The sequence below is a fragment of the Dermacentor albipictus genome, chromosome 1, assembly GCF_038994185.2.
Source record: "Dermacentor albipictus isolate Rhodes 1998 colony chromosome 1, USDA_Dalb.pri_finalv2, whole genome shotgun sequence".
NCBI classification, from domain to species: Eukaryota; Metazoa; Arthropoda; class Arachnida; order Ixodida; family Ixodidae; genus Dermacentor; species Dermacentor albipictus.
The window spans coordinates 265,580,512-265,601,093 of NC_091821.1; the positions used below are offsets into that span (position 1 = coordinate 265,580,512).

General features: G+C 40.6%; 1 protein-coding gene across 1 annotated transcript in view; it reads right to left on the reverse strand.

Moving 5' to 3' along the window:
- Window positions 1-1,668: 1,668 nt before the first annotated feature.
- Window positions 1,669-20,582, reverse strand: part of LOC135915486 (rhotekin-2-like) — a 76,945-nt gene continuing 58,031 nt past the window's right edge. Inside the window, exons 9-11 of the mRNA XM_070531309.1 lie at window positions 16,775-16,937; window positions 10,297-10,413; window positions 1,669-6,119 (exon numbers count right to left, since the gene is read on the reverse strand). Coding sequence (XP_070387410.1) covers window positions 5,953-6,119; window positions 10,297-10,413; window positions 16,775-16,937 — 447 coding nt within the window. The 3' untranslated portion in view covers window positions 1,669-5,952. The remainder of the gene's footprint in view (window positions 6,120-10,296; window positions 10,414-16,774; window positions 16,938-20,582) is intronic.

Here is a 20,582-nt window from a genome sequence, read left to right on the forward strand (position 1 = left end):
TTAGGTCCATTGTAGGATGAAGGCCTCTCCCAGTTACTCCTGCCTTCGTCATCCACCTCTATCCTATGTCTGTAAATTTCCTAATCTCATCACACTACTCACACTTTATCTCCCAGCTTTGTGCAGAGCAGCACAGGTAAAGGCCCAAGTCGGTAACGAGAGCTGGCTGCATGTTTCACAAAAGCACTCGCCCATTGTGTGCTGTTAACACTTCAGTGATGCTTCCATTCAGTCAGCATTGCGCGCAATGTGATCTGAGGCAGTCAATGAAGCAGTCCTTCTTGTTTCCTTTTCTAGTTGACCGACACATTCTACTACAGCTCTCGCTGCACTGCGTGGAGTTTGTGACATGGAGTAGAATCCTCGAAAATCAGTTCAGCAGAAATCCACTAGATTTAAGAAGGAAGGAAAAGAAGCACGAAGCTACAAAGAAAGAAGGGTTTCTCAGAGAGAGAGCTTCGAAGTTGAAAAACATTTTTCTTGGTCCAGAGATAAGACCTGCAACCGTATAATGCCACTCCAGGCCAGTCACTCTAGCATCTGAGCTAGTCAAGAGGCTAGCAAATTGCAGAGTGAGGCCAAATTAACTGCCAACATTAAGCATAGGGACACTGAATGTGGCCAATCAGTTCTTCATAAATCCCCAAGATGAAGGAAAATTCAAGCAGGAAAAATCTACCCGACAGTAGCACAAAGCTTCAAATGAAAGAAAAAAGTGCGTATGCCCTCTTTTCGTGATATTATCCATCACACCAACTAGTCAGTCTTCAATATAGCTAAATAAAGCTTACAATAGCTCACTCTAAGCAAAAAGCAGAACCAATACAGTGTTGGACAAGCACCCCATGTGCAGCACAAAGATAATTTTGGTTAGAATGTTATATTTATTATATATTTATATTTATTACTACATTATTTTACAATTATACTAGAACAAGTCCTCGGGGCACTAAAGCCAGCATGCTCAACATCGACCATTTTGGCCCGTTATATTTTATGACTAAAGCAAACTAGGAAACGTATTGCGTCCATGTTTCTCCTGACATAACAGTACTTCCATATAATATGTACTTATTTTTGAAAATGACTTCTTTTCAAAAAACTTATTTAACTATTTTTTATTGTCTTCTATTTTTTGTAGGAACAACCTTTTCCAGGAAGGTTTCAGAGGCAACTTTCTATACTTGACACTCGGATTTTCAAGTTTCTGTATGAAATAGAAAATGTGCAAAGGCACATCAATGTTACAAAATGTTTCTCATTTGCTTAGAATTCTTTAATGTTTTTTTTTCTTTTGTGGACAGCATAAAAAATGCATAGAAGTTATTCACATTTATAATACGAACTAAAACAAGCAGAAAAGGTTTTCAACACAACTTTTTTGGTTTGTATTGTATTGTCGGAAAATAGTGCACGAAGCGGTAGCATGTGATGCCCACAGCACCACTTTCAGATATCTTTTTGCTGCGCTGGGAACGCTTTTCAGGAATAAAATTTTCGGTTCTGTGCAGTTTGAATAGGGAAACATATAAAAAAGACAGACAAAATAAAAATACCAAGCAGACATGCACGTTTGATCTCTCGTGGAATCACCCTTTGGCTACTGCATTATTTTTGAAGTGCTTGTAGCTAACAACAGTAATGCAATAAAGCAAATGTAGACACAAATGGTACATGAATACATGCCTTTATTAAAACGAACTGTACCTGCAGCTGCTAAACAAATCTTTTTGTTCCTCCACGTCAAGCAACCAATCAATACCAAGTCATATGCCTGTTCTATATACAAGCCATCTGTGCTTCCAATGAGAACTTTGGATTAAGCTGTGGTGTACAATGACGAGTATAATTCAGCAATGTGTTTACACCGTAAAAAAACATGCAAAAGTGCATAAAGTGGGGACTCTGCAATAAATAGTGAAAATCACATTGCTTCATCTTAAAAAGCACAGAATGCTGTGAACAGAGAATACACCCATGCAAAGTTACTATTTATACTTAAGTTTCTGTACAGAGCCCAGCTTATCACAACACAGCTTGCAACCAGTGCTCATGTTGCTGCATGACATTTTGAGATAGGAAGTGTATGTCAAAGCACCTTATGACAAGATTTCACTGCATAAACAGTAGCCTGTCTGGCATGGCAGTAAGATGCAGTGAGATTACATTAGCAATGTGATTTTGTGAATCAATGAAAAAGCAGATGCAGAAATCCAGAGTCATGACTCAAACCAACAGCTTCCTCTGCCACAACATATTCCTAGTTTCTTGCACTGCTGCCAAGCACAATAAGCACTTGATAAAGACTCTGCAAAAAGACAACAATAGAGTTTGAACGTATCTGTAAACTTGTTACCATCTCTGCATGACCGGATTACTGGAGCCATGTTACCTTGCTTCAAATTAGAAAGCACAAAATGCTACGAACACAGTACACACCCAGGGAAACTCACTATTTATATTTGTGGTTTTGTTTAGAGCCAAGCTTATCACAACACAGTTACAAATGCTCAGCTGTTTAAGAATAATGCAGTGTAGATGGGCTATAGCAGAGCTGGTAGCAACATCTTGTGACGCTTCGTGCAATTGCAATACATTTGATACATTTTTATGTTCTGTAAGCATTCTTGAAGGAAAATCGTAAAAGCACTGCATGTTAGTGATTAAGTCACTAATTACTACCAATGCTTTAAAACAGCAGCTAAGAGGAAGCTTTAGCTCGGGTGCTCCTATCTAAATGCATGGAAAAGGAGAATTCATTTTTCTCGGCAACGACTGCACCAAATTTGACGACGTTTGTTGCATTTAAAAGAAAAATGTAAAATCTAGTGACTGCTCATTTCACATTTTTGATTTAGGTCATCACTTTTTATAAAAGATTGGTGAAAATTGCAAATTTTAAGAAAACAAAACTATCAAGTTTACAACTCTAACTCGGCAATAAAAAAATTATATCAGAGTTATGAGGATTGTATGTAATAGTACATGTAAAACGGGCAAAATTGATGTGTTATACATAAATCCTAAAAAATTTTGTAATATGGAAATCAAGCTTTTGCAGAACCCTTGTACACAACGTAACAAATTCAGGTAAGATATAAAAGGACATATCAAATTTGTCCGCTTTCAGTTACCTTGTGGATACCGTTTACACAATGGTGATATCTGTTCTTGATGCAGAGCTATTATTTTGTAAACTTCATCCTTCTATGTTTTCAAACTTTCTAATATTTGAAAATCACTTTAACAAAATTTAGGCCCTAAATCGAAATCCCGCTTCCAACAGTTACTAGAATTTAACTTTCTCTCTCAAATGCAACAAATTCCATTAAAATCGGTCCAGGGGTTACATCAGAAAAACGTTTTTTGCGTTTTAGATGTATTTGAATAGGCCGCGTCGGGAGTTGGGCCTGAGCTAAAGCTTCCTCTTAAGTAGAATGTAAAAGATCACTGCATTATAAGTTTGGTGTGCTCTCTGGTTAAACTCGGCGTCATAAATGTTGTTACCAGCATTGTTGCTGTTGTATACCTGGTACTCCAGTAACCTGGTAATCTGCAATCGCTAATATGTTTACGGACAAGCTAAAACTCTTTACTGCTGCATTTGTTGTTTTGCCTGCAGTACGTCGGAACATGGAATGGAATGTGCACATTATTGTTTCTTTGAAAAGATATGTACTGAAGAAAAAGAATACTGCTCAGTCAATTCTGGTCACTACAAGAACATGTGAACAGATGTCACAGTACAAAAAACTGAGACAATTTATGCACATTTAAAACAAACCAATGAAAATAATTTTGTCATTAATGCTGTCTGTTGTGATGAGCGGACAAGGATGAGAATTGAAAATTTTTTCCCCTTCTATAAGTCGACGATCAGCAATGATTTACCACCACTTGTGCAACTGTACAGGTGGGCATAGGAGGGGGAAAAAAATTTTTGTATGTGCAATATGAAGCCTAGCCTATGTGCTTAATTTGGGGGACCATACAGTGTATAGTGCATGATGCAAACTGTAGATCTGTAGCGATGTGACCCAACCAGTCTAAAATTGTGCCCATACAAGGGTCTCGGCAAACATGATACCTTAGTCTACAGTGAAGCGCTATAGATGGGACAAAGGAAGGCAACACAAATGGGACAAGCTTTAGTTGCTGGTTTTAGAATGTCTTTGGCACAAGTGCGCACTGTGCTGCTACTGTGAAATTTTCCAATAAATGCTCACAGTAGTTAGTAGTGCTTGTACCATTCTTCTCGCCTTCCTTTGTCCTATCTGTTGCACTTCATCATAGTCAAGCATGCATCACCAATGGCCCAAAATTCTACTCTTATGAGACCTTTAATTATTACTTCCATGATTACGTAGCACAGGCATGCATATGTATATTCAACAAGTGAGGGAGAGGCAGGGCAACCAACTTTCCAGGAATGGCTTTGTCATCCCAGTTCCCCTGTGTGGATCAAGTTCATTAGGCAGGCTAGGTATGGGCTGTGGCCTGAGTGTACTTATGGAAATTAGCACTAGACAGGACTTGGCCTGTTTCAGCAAGCTACCAGCAGTTGCCAGCACCAGCTACTTGAGCACCAATGAAAATGAGATGGTGTTCTGAATGACAGTAGACAAGTTCACTTCCCCTGTTTTTCCTGACTTCCTTGTCTATCAGCTTCATGCAGTTTTAAATAACAACAACAACAACAAAAATCCAGCCCCTCAGTCCCCCTTATTTTTCACGCACCTGTTTTATAGCTTGTTTTAGCTTGTCGTGGTCCAACCTGGGTACACTTGGATCGAGAAGTGAATGCACTCCAGCATTTAATGGCATCAATGTCCAAATATTTATAGTTTCATGACTCCACCTGCTATTGCTTACACAGCATCACTGGTGTGCAAGCTCTTCCAAAGGGACAGCTGGATGTGTCCTGGATCCAGTTGATTAAGTGATTGATCAAAGGTGCAGTTGCATGTGGACTGGATTCATTTGATTAATTTATTGATCGATTGATCAATCAATCAATCAATCAATCAATCAATCAATCAATTGAATCCAGGATTCATGCAGCTGCACCTTTGGCAGATCTTTCACAATAATGCTGCTGCGTAAGCAATAGCAGGTGGTTTCATGAAACCACAAATACTTGCTGCTGAAAACTGCTTTCCACACTTGTTAGGCTGTGTGTTACAGTTCTGCTGTAATACAAAAATTTTTAGTATCTGAATTTCAAGTGCTCATTCCCCATGATCCTCCCAAATAAGACAGTGTCAATAACATGTCAGTCAAAAATTAATAAAAACAAAGATGAAGGCAATGCAAAAAGAATCAACCAAGACAGAGATAAAAGCTATACTTACAATGATAGTGTTGCTGATACAGTCACTAAAAAGGCATTCGCACACTCATATGTATATGTGCCCACACTTGCAATGATCAAAAGCACACAAGAAAAGCCACACTGCATTAAATAGCTTCATGCTAAGCAATCGCAGTAATAAATGTTATAGTACACATTCAATCTTCAAGTCATAGTAATGGCAGATGCCATTAAGTTACTTGCTTTAATTCACAAAGCTGCTGAATTTTGTTTTGTTTATCACACACCATTCACCCGCAAACAGGAGGAGAACAAAAGATTTTCAATGTTGACAGCATAAGCCAATGCACACCAGGTGATTCACAGGCATCAAAACTAGCAGCACCAGTGAAATAGCAGCACAAATGACACAATACAGTTGAGCCGGCACTGCGACTAGAAGGCGAGATTACTGTGGTGTTGAAGTAAAACTCAGGCTGACTTAAACATAAAAGTCACAGTGGGCTAGGAGATGCTAAAGAAGTACACATTCCAAACAGCAATGCCAAGCTGAATGAAGACTTGTCCCAGTTCGTTGACAAAACGTAACTTTAGGCTCTGTTTTTAACCAGTTTGATATTGTTGGGACATCACTGATCTCTTCAGAAATAACCAAATGCTTTCCTTGCTGGCAAGAGTGGAAAGTTGCGGCTGCCACTGACTGAACTAGAAGCTGATGAGGTACTTGAACTTCTTGACCGGACTGAAGTTGGCGAGATGCGCTGGGCATTGTCTTGCACTGCAGAACCAGCCAAACCTTGCGGAGAGTCTGCGACATAATGCAGCTTATTCAAACATAATGACATACACAGCAGAAAACAGCAGAATTGCTTAAGTTATCCCATGAATGAATTTTACTTGAAAAAAAAATAAAGGAGAAGTAGTATAAAGACAGCCAACAAGACTTATGCATGTGCCCACGTTATTCCTAAAAAAATGCTCACTCAAGAGTATCTAACTCTCTTAGCCTGCTTCAATCAAAAAGCAGTTCACATTTAATCCAAAGCACCACTTTGAAAGAATTGTTTTTAGTTCCAGTAGGTGGTCTTTCCTTTATGCCTACTTCGTTGCTAATTCAGCTGTCAATGTTCTCATGGTAAAGCTGGGTGCAGTACTTTACCCAGCTTTCTTTCTCCACTCCATCAAACCAAATTCAAAGACCACATATCCAGTGCACCAGTAAAGAGCACATTTTATCTTTAACGTCACTCAACATTACTGGTGCTAAACTTCTACCATATCTGCATTAATACATAATGCTAGTATTAATGTAATGTAAAAAGGGGAGGATTGACAATTTGGAAAACAAAAGTACAACACTATCACACTTAAACTTCAAACTAATGGTGCAGAATGCAACTGTAGCCTTAAGCTCAAAATGTACTGTTTCATAAAGCAGGTTGTGATTCACAATTTTCTATGCCCTGCGCATAGACTAGCATGCATCACAGTAGCAGATCAAGTTGTTCAACTGTTCTGGGCTGCCGCACCCTAGGGCTTCCCTCCTCTTTCTTTTCTTTCATCTTGTCAAAGACCCTTGCCCCCTAGAACATATATGCCTCTGCACATGGTTGCCTGGCAGTTGAGCTCCCTGCATCTTAAAGCATATTTGAATAAAGAAGTGATTAATTTTCATTGAAACTGCAATATCGGTAAAAGTCCCCATTGCATGTCACCCTTGGCGATACACACTAGTATATTCTCTCAAAGAGAGAACATTCATGTGACATTCAATATGTCACGTGACTGTACTGGGAGACACACAACAGTTTGAGCACTGAAATGGAAGGTGCACATGCACACGAGTATCCCTCATATCTGTACAACATAGGCTTCATATACCTCTCTTGCCATCTGCTCTCAGTATCCTTTTGGCATGCTGAAAACAAAGCAAGAGGTATACTGGGTGATCTATTTTAATGCAGACAGGTTCCTTTAGAGATAGGATTGCACCGGTGCAATGATACTTTCTTCACTATTTGTTATTTCAGCATGGTATACACTAGATGGTCAAGTAGCCATTCACAATCTGTTTGCCAATTAAGTGAGGTAAGATAATTAACCTTTTAACTACTGTTCTAATGCCAATGTTGCAATGGTAGTACTGGAGTTGGATGCTGCAGGAAGCAAAAGTAATTTACGTGACTTTAAAAATGCCATCCGTTAAAATATCCGTCACCAAAAATTAACCTTTTCCACTTTGATACCAAAACTAGCTGCAGAAAGAGCGCCGAAAGAATTGCCCATGTGACGTTTCCTACCTTGTTTGGTTCCTTCACATCAACAGGCTGACCAGCTTTACACCCATCTTATCAATTTAGCTTTTGAAGATCATAAAGAAGAAAGCGTCACAACATTAATTAAGCCCCGTATTTAAGACAACTGTTTTCAGTAAAATAGCTCACCAGATATATAAAGCTTATATTATATAAGTAAAAAGAGTGAAGCGTGCTTTTCATTTCATTGCTCAAAGCAAAACTATTATACCTCTATCAGTTCATTCCGATTGCACATGAATTTGCTTTTCTTTTTGCTCAGTTTTTTCTTATAATGTTTTTTAGGCTAGCCCATACATATACTAGTGCTTTTCCCTAAAATTTACCTTGCTGGTCACTGCATACTCCTGTTCATCTTGTCACTAGCTGGCCCAAATACGTGCCATTTTAACTAGAGAAGCAGTTTCCAGAACAAAGGACACCCAGGTTTATATATAGTGAATACAGTCGAACCCGGATATTTCGAATTATTGGTTATATAGAACACACAGATTATCCCCTTGAAAATCCTGTGTAAGTGAATAGGGAAGTTGTGTCATATATCGAACTCTAATTTCGCAGGTCATTCGATATATCGAACCCTTTGCCGCGCACTGAAAGGTGCGCTTTCCCCAAAGGCGCATGCATCTCCTACGCCCATCTGCGGTCATTAGGTGCGCGACGCCATGTGACATCTGCAAGCCACATGCACGGAGAAAACCGGCTTGGCGACGACTGCTCTAGAGCAGCACCGTGCCCTGGAAGGTGTGCTTTCCCCAAAGCCCCTCGGACCTCCCGCGGGCACGCGACCCTGCATGACATTTGTAAGCCACATGCATGAAAGAACGAGGAAACCGGTTTAGCATCATAAAGGCACTGAAGGTCGGCTACAGGAGGAGGCTTGTTCAGAGGCTCCTTATTAAACTCCGCATGGAAGTTGATCTGAAGGTTGACCCATTGAGGACCATTCAGATGATCACTGGCGACTGGAACGACGTGAAGCAGGACACAGTGGCCAATTGTTTCTGCAAGGCAGGTCTTGCAGTGGCCATAGACAAATGTCTGGAAGACTAAGACGAATATGGATACTTGCACAAGACATTTCGCGACATGTCCCGCTTTCCGGGTGCCGTCCCACCCGAAGTGACTGCTGACAATTTTGTCGACGCTGACAGCGACATTGTGGCGGAAATTGCTGGCACCCAAGAGGAAGACGATTCCCACGGTGACGAAGGTCACCGTGGTCCCGAGGAAATGTGCTCGTGCACAACCGCTGACTGGCGTCAGTGATCAGCCTGATTTGGCGTTGTTGCTGTGAAATGGAGGGCACCGGAGCTATCACACCTGAAAAGTCTCGAGAAGATCGAAAGCAGCGTTTTCAACCTTATTTCTCAGAGCAAGAAGCAGTCAAAGATTAGTGATTCTTTTTCTGTGGAATTAAGTACACCTTCAAGTTGAGCGTATGGACTTCGCTGTTCTTGAATGCTACGATAAGCCACCATTTGTTGCGACCACGAGCGGCGTCTCAAGCTGATTTCTGTATGTTGAATTATCAATATATCAAACTACTTCGTGATCCCCTTCGAGTTCGATATATGCGGGTTCGATTGTATAGTTGATATTATAGTGATGAATATAGTGATAAATATAGTGAATATTCATCTATAACTTCTGTTTTATTATGATACCTACAGTTGCCATAACAACATGACGACCATTCCCCCCCCCCCCCCCCCCATTGGCCTTCAATACTGCTGCTGACCAATATTTGTGCCACAAAAACTGCATTTACAGGTGAGGTACAGGAAAGAATGCTGAACTGAACAAGAAAGAAGTGCAAATTCATTTCTTACATAAGCATTGAACAGAATACAATCCCAGAGACCAAGACATGCAGTGTTTTGATTATTTATGTAACATATCTTGCAAGTCATTCAAAAATTTCTTACTGTTCTAATGCTAAGTGGTAAATCATGTTAATTTTAGTCCAATGAAGTTCAATAAGTCTCTCAGCATACACATTATAACATATCAACAAGTTGAAGTTGCCATTAGAACAATGTCGTGTGCTGTGAATCAGCAAGCAAAACAACAGGTATCCTAGAGGCTCACATATTTAAGGATAGTCTATGCTTTTTCTCACAACCACTTTGTGTAGCCTAGCCCTGTTCACGGCCCATTCAGAAGCTTGTGAAGAGCATCTTCCCATTTACCTCCCAGCTAAATTACAGGTTTATTTTTGATGATGCAAAGTTACTTAATGACATTTACTCTATCAATACAGTCTGGCTGAGCTATGGAAGAATGGGGCAGTTTTACGGCAACTTTGACTATGTAGCCACAGCAAGCAGCTACAACATGTGGCTATGAACTGTAGTCCAGCTACTACAACTTGATCCCAGCTACTGCAATTAAATGTTCACATCAGTGAAGCATTTCCACAAAGTACACACATGGTCTAGATTTTCAGCAAACCCATGATAACTTGCACTAAAAATAATTTGTGTGATCATCTAGAGCTGGGTTAAGATGTGGCTCAGGCTTGTGCTCTCTCTCCCTCTCTCACACAACCAAACACATGCATGTGCTCACACATAAAAAAAAAAGCATTATGTTCATGCAATCAGAGTATGCACTATGAAATAGGTTTTATTTAGTAATGACATATTTTATGCCAAGTGAAATGCTTACCTTTTAAGGATGTTTCATCATAGAGGGACATCTGTCGAGCGTGCAGAAACATTGGCGCTCTCCGAGGTCCTGGAGAAGGAATTTCCATGCGCTTTGATGCAAGATTTCCCCAGAGCTCTGGAAAAGCATTCCAAATGCTAAAGTATTGCTACATATGTTGATAGGAGCAATAACATGCAAAAAACATTTTTTTATTTACCTTAAAAATAAAAAAAAAACATTGACTGGCTATTTGATCAATCACTCAATCATTCAAAGATATATTAAAAGCTGGGACAGGTCAACTTACACCTAATGAAACGGTGACAAAAAAAAAGCTGAGCGTCTTAATTTAAAATATGAAATAAGTGCAAAATAATATTTAATTAGAGCAATACAATATTTGAATGAAGCCGAAAAACGTTGAACCCTAGCTATAGTTATAACAAACATTTGCTTTTCACTCTGGCCTTTCTGCTTGCAGACAACATGGCCCCATATATATATATACATACATATATATATATACATATATATATATATATATATATATATATATATATATATATATATATATATATTACCTTAAAATCATATCATACATAAAAATGCAGCAGCATTAAAACCAAATGTGGCTATAAAAAGACATTTACTGGATATGCATGACACAAAGTACTACTTTGCGCACTCTTAATTGACCCCACAAAGCGCAAACACCACTCCACGTAAAGGAAAATTAAACACATTGTGCAGGTTTATTTGGGCAATAAAGAGCACATTTGTACATTAAAAAGAAATGTTCAGTGAAAAATAATTTGGATAGTAATTACTTCATTAGTAACAGATGACTTTAGATAGTGGCACGCGCCTTCAAGCTGGCGTTGGTATGTTATTAAGCGAATCTTGAGGGAAGACGCTTCACTGTCGGCTTCAATTGCAGCCACTTACATAGAATGTGCCCATCTAACTGGAGTGAAGTGTTTCTTCTACCATCTTAGCTTACCATAGCACAAGTAAACGTAAATAAACGCAACACCAGTGGTCACAAAATGCAGCGTGCGCCCCGCAGCAAACATGTCTCTGTACAGTTGGTGCACGGAGTCCATTTGTGCTCCGGCACTCGCTTTTTGCCTGCTGGATATATTCAGTGAAGCTCACGAATCGCGACATCCTTTTGCTGAACACGTGAAATGTACAGGCACGACACACTGCTGAGAAAACAGTGGCATGTATTCAGAACATGGGGTTATGTTTTGCACCACTACGTGTGTTGCATTTCAACAGTTGGTATGCGTGGAGACATTCCGACAGCAATCATGTTTATAGGGGCCCTGAATCACTTTTTATCTAAGTCCAGAAATGCATTTGAAGTTATGTTAGGGTATTTCAGAAATACTTTCAGTGCCCGTTCGTGCTCATATGCTAAAATCTGGTTGTGCTAGGTTCGGTCCAGTCCGTAACCCTTAATGACCATCGGTTATCTTCCCTCCTCTTTGCATGCCCTGCCCATGCCCATTTCTTTTTCTTGATTTCAACTAAGATGTCATTAACTCGCGTTTGTTCCCTCACCCAATCTGCTCTTTTCTTATCCCTTAACGTTACACCCATCATTATTCTTTCCATAGCTCCTTGCGTCATCCTCAATTTGAGTAGAACCCTTTTCGCAAGCCTCCAGGTTTCTGCCCCGTACGTGAGTACTGGTAAGACACAGCTGTTATACACTTTTCTCTTGAGGGATAATGGCAACCTGCTGTTCACGATCTGAGAATTCCTGCCAAATGCACCCCAGCCCATTCTTATTCTTCTGATTCTGTCATGTACGTGCCGTGCATGACAGCAAAACTTGGCTGAGATGTTCACAGCAGTGCATGCTCGGCATGCTGCTTTTTCACCAAGCCTGAGGGGTGGTTCAGGACTCCTTTAATGCGATTGGGCGTTTAAACAGTTTTTGTGTTTGATGCACTGGAATAAGCATTGTGCCGGTTAGAACCTGTGCGAATTTTATTTTGAACAGATATATGTGAATGTGTTTTGGAGCACGTTTTGACAAGTTTTTCATGTAAATAGTGCCTGCTGCTCGTGCTTCCTTCCAAGAGTGTGATAAAAAATATGCCTTGGTGTGTAGTGGTACTAACAGCTACAAGATCCCAGCAAGTATGTTTTTTCACCTTTAAACATGAGAGCGCACTGTTTTACAAAACACTACGCAAACACGATCGATTGCAGTAGCTGTCTGATAATGTTTACAAACTTTTCCAGCATTTCACAGGCCGATAACTTCTCAGACATTCCCCAAAGAATGGTGGCTGCGTTACAAGTGTAGCCGAAGAGCCCATGAGAAAAAACATCAGCTGCTGACCTTACACATTTGTGTACATAGGGTCAGCGTGCACAGACAGTACGAGACATTTCGTGCGCATCGAAGCACGGCACAAGCTCAAGCAGGCTCATGTCGCCACACCCATGCACTTGCAGCTATGTCACCCATAGAGATCAATCAGAGCACGCTGTTGTCTGAGCATTTTGATAACGAGGGGGCTCATCGTAGCACCCCAAAAAGGCCGCGGTATCTGGCTATGCAGCACATGGCCTCCAACACCAGCACTGACCCTCAAAGTTCCCATAATTCGCTTGGTGCCACAGATAGCGCAGACTTTTATAAAGTCGTCTATTGGCTTGCACATCTATCCATATCTGAAAACTTGCTTAAGCTTATCCAAAACACTACTATATAAGCTTTACATGAAGCCTCCTGTGCTTACATAAGAATTTGAAGGTATCAAACGCAGCATTTCAAAACATATATGTCAGACATCCCAGAGTTAAGCTATTAGGGAGTTTTAGAATAGGGGCCCCAATATTTTGGGGCCCCATAAGCTTTGCGGGTGTTAGCATTGGGGCACGCAAGAGTGAAGAGGTTTAGAATAGGGCTTTGCGTTTGCGGATAGCATTTTGCGCTGACAGCGCCACTACGGCGTCTAAGAAATACGATTAAAAATAATTTAATAAAATATTCCATTTTAAGATATGAATAGTAATTTTGACTTGCGTGTATTCGCGTTTAATTACGATTTAGAGGTTATTCTTCAAGCAGCAAACAATTAGTTGTGCTTAGTTTTGAGCAACAAAACCAACTTTACGTGCCTTCACCCGCCAAGCTTAGCCGTGTTAGGCCTAGAAGCCATAAAATCCACACTCGAATTCGGAATCAGTGGCGTCTAATGAATCAATCTTAATAACACACGCTAGTTGAGAGAAAGCGGTAACTGCAGTCATTTTTCCTAGCTTGCGAACTTCACGCGTTACCGCGAATCGAACCCAGTTTGGTGCTAGGTTAGAGCCGTCGCTTCGGTGGGTGCCGCCATGTTTGTTGACGCAAAGCTTTTGGGAACGCTATTTGAGCTCCCGCTAAATCGGTGAAATAGCGTTCCCAACGCAAAACCCAAACGCAGTTTGCGTCTCGCGCATGCGCAGTGGCTTTGACGCTATTTCTTCGGGGCCCCAAAACGTTTGGGGCCCCTATTCTAAAACTCTCTATTGATTTGCTTGCCAGCACTTTGCAAATCTGTGTGCTGCCACAGAAGCTGACATTTCACCTAGCTTGCTCAAAAATTCTTCAGTACCCTGATGTTGTTGAAAAAAAAAATAATTCACCAAAGTATTCAGGGCACTAACAGCTCGGTCAAGTATGAAGCTGGTTCTTGGGGCTCCTGGACAGTGTCCTAATGGAATTACCAATCGAGGCCTTACTTAGTTACCATTTATGTCGCGTTAGTCTTGCAGGTTTCCGCATATCATCGATACTGGCACAGCTGTTTATAGGTTTTCGTGAAACTAGTAGAGTTGCCTCTTCCAAGTGTGCCCTGAACCTAATTGCAGGCATGAGTAGTGGCTGCCAAAGTTTGGCGTAACCAAATTCACAGTTTGTGTTAAGCATGTTCCTTGTTTTTTTGTTTTTTTTTGCATTGTCTGCTTATGATCAAATGTTTACACACTGTTCCTTATGTCCGAAAATTTGGCCTAACCAGTCTACTTAATGTCTTAATGGGAGCTGAACCTACATCTTCCGCATTATGCATTGTGGTAAACTCAGAATGCACTGCAAGCCAGCCATGGCGTTGCCAGCGCAAGGAGCAAGGGAATGGGACCAAGCGTCTCAAGAAGCTGCCACCAGAAATAAAATAAAAACCAATTGTCATCGAAATAACAGGACACACGCTTGCGTCTTCGTTGCACGCACATCCCTACAATTGGTGACCCGGACATGCAGCAAAACGACGATGTCACCAGCCCCACGGTATCTGTTCTAGACATCAAACTGCCTCCCATTTGGACTAGTGATCCTCAACTTTGGTTTGCACAAGTCGAGTCACAGTTCACCGCACACTGCATCACTGCTGACAATGCCAAATACCGCCACGTGTCTAAGCGTCTCCTTGAGTGTGCGGTAGGTGTTTTCTGCGGGTGGTGCCAGCAGCATGTAATATTCTACCAATTGAGCTATGGCAATGGCAGTCTTCTCGCCCACTTTCTTGGATATTCGATGAACACGCCCTTCCTAATTGCAAGGCTTAGTGATATTTGCACTCTACGCCTTGAACAGAATTGCTCACTACTGAGAACTGCAGAGACAGTCACTAGCTAATGTAGATAATATGATGCCACCAGGCTGGATTCTCTGTAGTACATAAATAAATACGCGGGAACTCTTGTGCAAAAGCTTGCATTTGCATATTGCAGTTCATATTGCAACAGAAACTGGCAACAAGTTTTCACATCTCATATGCAAGGTGCCGAAACATTGTAAGTACAGTGTTGATTGAACAAGAGAGTGAACACAAAAACCGATTGGAGCAAATGAGGGGGCTTGCTTGAATGGGTCAATACCTCAATGACACTGAAAAATGTGCCTTTATATGCCTGATGGCTGTTTTGGCAGCTTCACTTAACAAGCCCTAACTGCCTACAGTTCCTCACTGATTCAAAACATGATAGGTACAGTAAGGGGTACATCAGTGCTTTGAACTGAGACCATATTTCATGTGGCACCTTTTTCTTAGTATGATGTTCCACACTCAGAACCATGGTTGGAGCATGGCAGGTTAACATTCTCAAAGCTAGGTAACATGTGCAGGCAAATCAAACATGAGCATAAAAAAGTGAAGAGTCTTTGTTGTCAAAGAAATAAAATTAATTTTGTTCTTCCTGTGCAAAGAGTGACTAAGTTCAGTCAACTATACAATTGTGTCACTTCCCTTCAGTCTAGTCTTTTGATTTCACCAGTGTGATTGCAATCTTCCAGTTTTATTTTTCATTTGTCTGTGACTGTACGTGCACACAAGTAGTCGCAAAAGTACAGGAGAAGATAGCTTCTGCCATAGCTCATTCAGTAGAGCATTACATCACGCTAAACAAAAGCAAAAATGCACATGCATGCACTTAGTACACCATAAGAAAAGCAGGTCACTTCCATAAAAGCTACAATGTCCACAAATGCAAGAATGCCACTTGCGGTTGAGATACAAAATCTCAGCTGGGTGTAGGTGCACAGAAGGTTGACTCACACATGTGTTTGGTGATTTGCAAATAAAATATATGCCTCTACCATCTATCGTGTCCAAGTGTCGTGATGCTGACAGAACACTATGACATCATCAAAAAATGGCAGCCACACTATTTACACTGCTGTATAATGTGAAAACATGGAAAGCATTTCAAAGATCAACTATGCTCTCATAATTGCGCATTCAGACAATGCCCTGCCTAGCCTATGTAGTAACGGCCACAAGTCATAGGAATATGTATTCTATGGTGTGCTTTGCATCATCATCATCATCATGTTTTATGTCCACTGCAGGACGAAGGCCTCTCCCTGTGATTCAAACTAGCACCCGTGAATTTCCCAATTTCATCGCTCCACCTAGTATTCTGCCGTCCTCAACTGCTTTGCATATGCGCATACAATTTTCGTTTTCCTTAAAGCCCCATTTTCTTAAAGATGCAGTTGTGAGCGTAGCACTTGTGCGTGTGTCTCTGTTCTTCCACTTGTGCTCCATCTTTTTTTTTTTGTGCTACAGTTAAATATGGAGAGCACTGTATGCAATAAGCACAGCAGTTGGTCTCTGGCACGAACAAAAGGACCAAAACCCTTTCTTTGGTTTGAATGGCTGTTTGGTGTAAGGCAGCATCAGTATATCCTCAGTACATGCTTCGGATTCTGTAAGACATTGCTTTGAAAGCTTTTTAGAGCCAAGTATTAATATTCACAACACAGCCACCTTGGGCAAGGAAAAAAATTGTTTGATATCTGATTCTTGCATATTCCAAAAATACAAATTGTTCCTCTGCATGTGAAGACCACTGATAGGGCCATTACGATTACATATTACATTTACATACATACATATGTACCAACCATCTGTCCAACTACAGCTATTTTGTACTTTCTAACCTCAAAATTGAATGCGTGACCAATGTGTCGCTTTTCAACCCAACTTACCATGATCCTTTATGTGCTGCCGTAAGTGAAGCAACCACTTTGTGAAGTCCTGCTCACCATCAGCAACGATGAGATGTTCTTGCACCTTGTCAGCAATGGCACTGATTATGCGGATGGCATGCATGTACTTTGAAGAGCAGTTATCTGTTCGTAGACGCGTGTCCTACAGAGAACATCAGCATATATCACTTGAAAGTCTGCACTGGGAACTTAAATTAAGCACAAGAAATACTATACAGCTGCTACAGCCAAAGACTGTGTGTTCTTTGCAGACAATAAAAAAATAAAAGCAATGCCCCTACATTTGTTAACCAAAGTAGCTACCTATGATAGCGATTACAGTAAAACGTTGTTAATATGTTGTTGGCGGGGAATGGGGATCAGGTATGCACTAAGTGATGTACTAATTAACTGACAATGGCAGATGAGTGGCTTAGACTTACCAGCCAAAAAGTGTTAATTATCGCTCAAACACACACACAGACAAGCTTTACTTGCGAGCAGGCAGCAAAAAAATCTGATTTTCATTTGCCACTGTAGTGGCCTTGCAGTGACAACGGCATTCTCAAACACAGCAAGGCTGCGAGCCAGTTTCTCCATCAGTTCCCACTTTTTTGTGAATGCCCTCATGGCATTCAGCACACTAGCTAAATTGGATATGAAAGGGCCATAAACTATGGGAGCAGGTAACATGTTATATACCATGTTTTAATGTCACTGTCGGTCATGTTAAAACCAGTGCCATGCAACCTAGCACCATACAAATTGCTGGGTTGTGTCCACGCATTTCGGGACCTCCGAGGTAACCTGCTTGTGGAAAGAAGCATACCATGCCATACGTCACATGCGCAGTTGGCGTTGTGTATGAGATTCCGCTTAAGTGCAGAAAGATATATATCGGACAAAACGGCCGACGCATCAATGATCGGGTGCGGGAACACGAGTGATCTGTAGCTAACAAAGCTTCTTTTCATTTGCCGATGCATTGTAGGTCCTGTCCCTGTGAGTCAATTCTTTCCGGTATTAAAATTCTAGGCAGGAGTGGCAATCCTTTGGCCAGAGAACTCATGGAGGCATATCATATTAGAAGGAAAGAAAAAGTGCCTGTATTAGCGATAAGTTGGTTGTTTTACGTAGCAAAGAAAAGCAGTTTTTAGAAATGATGACGTAATCTATAAACTTCTTGGTATAATGCATTGGTTGGCTTGATGGACAGTGCATTGCACGATCCTGGTCTGCTGTGTATTTAAGCAAGTGAAGTCTTCACAATAAAATTTAGTTGCGAGTTAATGCTTGTACTGTGCTTCTGTGTCTTTCTTTTGTTCCGTCTTGGAACTGTGCTTACCAGTATTCAGTTGTTAAGCATAAACCAATTAGCCCAGCAACAAATTTTGTTAAAGTGACCAGTAGGTTGCAACACGCGACCAATACGTTGCAGCAAGCAACCGAAGTTGCAATAAGCGACTGAGCTTGCACCAGCATATCAGGAGAAAACATGCACGGAGAAGTTGGCAAAGACTTGGGCGAAGCACCCAAAGAAGTGTGCACCAATTAGAATGTACTGGGAACCAAGCTGTACTGGCAGCCGTTCAGAGCTGTTTCTGACGTCGTGGCAATTTGTGGCCTTCCTCACTGTTACGTTTTCCCGGCTGTTATGTTTATTTTACGCGCGCCTTTGAAGAACGTATCAACAGGGTTCTACTGTATAAAGATATTTACAGTGCACTGAACACACAACTGTGCAAACAGGTCTACAAAACAGATGCAATGCACACAGCACATATTCTTAATCATCTAATACACATATTATAGGCCTACACAGAAACGTAGCTGCATTTCTATTCTAACAACTTTGAAAGAGCATTTTGTGTTTAACTTGTTCTCACTTAAGTCTTGCAACACGACTGCATTTTTTCTTGGTCCACATTATTCAATAAAACACTTCAGTTCATTGCTTGCCTAGTTAGTCCAGGAAGAAAATGAAAAGAAAACAGCATTGTATGTACACCTTCTAATTGGAAAAGCAAGCAGCTACTGAAGTGTGGAACAATTTCACAGAGTGTTGCAATTTAAAGTGCATGCAAACCAGGAAAACTATATCATGTGTTTTATTGAACAATGAAGACCAAAAACTGCAATCTTTCTGCAGAATTTGATTCACTGTGAAGTAGAGGTAATACAACCTTCTATTGTAAACACATAACCTTCTGTTAAAGTTGTTAGAATAAATATGCAGGTGACTGCATATTACAGGGAACTCAAAACTCAGAGTAAAAATATAAAATTCTTTCTGGAGCACTTGTGGTCCTAGTATTAACATGCTATGGTTCATCACACTGAAGGACACAATGTGCACAAACCTTCAGCAAATGTAAGAATACAGCATCTCTCAGATAAAGCAAAAACAAACAAACAAAAAGCCATGCTGCTGAAATTAATGTTTTTGATATGGCCAAAACAAACAAAACCGATGATGCCACAGTAATGGTAGGATTTGAATGGTACAACACTGAACAAACAGCGAAGCTTGTGGGTGTTTTCTAACACCCTCGCACTTATGCCAGTAACTCTGCAGCTACCATAGTTTCAAGCAATAATTGCTAAGAAACATTCTGTGAATGTCCTTCACCATATCAGTTATTCCCCGAGAAAAATATATAGTAAGACATGCTACTGTCGGGCATTTGACAATTTTCCCCTCTAAATTGTGGTAAAAGCACATTCAGGGAAGGGGTTGCACAAAAGTGACACCTTTGTAGTTTCGTGGTACTCTTGAGTAGATGACATTTCTCCCTTTCATTAAATTTTCTGCAGAACTGATTTGTTGATTCAGTGTTCCTTCTAGTGATGCAAAACTATTGGTAATAGCATAGATAGTTTTTTAAAGTATAGATAGTGTAACAAAGACAATCTATAGTATTCCTTATGATAGTTTTATGATATTTTGTGATTAAACTATTGATAGTGCAACAGAAACTATAGATATTAGTACTATCAATAGTACAGTATTATCAATAGCATTGTAATAGTTCATAACTGACAGTATTATCAATAGGTTTGCAATTTTTGGCTAGTAATTTTACCAAAACGTTTGCGACAACTGACCATCAGGAATCCTCAGTTCATGCAGTTGGGAACTCGCAAACGTCACTGCAGTTTATTTGCAGTGTTTACGTGTGGAACATCGCAAGATTTTACATTATCAATAGCGCACTATACAGTAAAACCTGGTTAATACGTACCCACCTAGTAAGTAATTCCGGTTAGAATATAGTCACAATGAATCTCCCCACCCTGTCACCACTGAACCCAACGTATTGGCTAACCACTGAAGCAGCAATCACTTAATGCATGCCAAACGGTTAGTGCGTAGTATTTACTTCATTTTTCAGTGCACACGAACGTGGAACTGGCGAAATATCGTGCACACAGACCATAGATAGCGAAATAGTGATGCACAGATCTTTCCCGGAGTGCGGTTTCCACTGATAGTGAAGTAAAAACATGGTAGCCATGACATGTTTCCACCTCCCAGCTTCTAGCATTTCCATGTCGTCGTTATGGATGATGACATGGATGATGGCCCTTCCGTATCCAACGCAGATAATGTGTTGATGCCATGATGGTGTTTTGCAAAAAAGTGGGGCCTGATGGAGAAAATGGCTCACAGCCTTGCTGACTTTCAGGATGCCATTGTTGCTGCAAGGCCACCATGGCAGCAAGGGAAAATCACAAACTTTTTGCTGCCTGGTTGCAAATAAAACTTGTCTGCATGTGTTTGAGTGAGTCTATAACCTATAAGTCTATA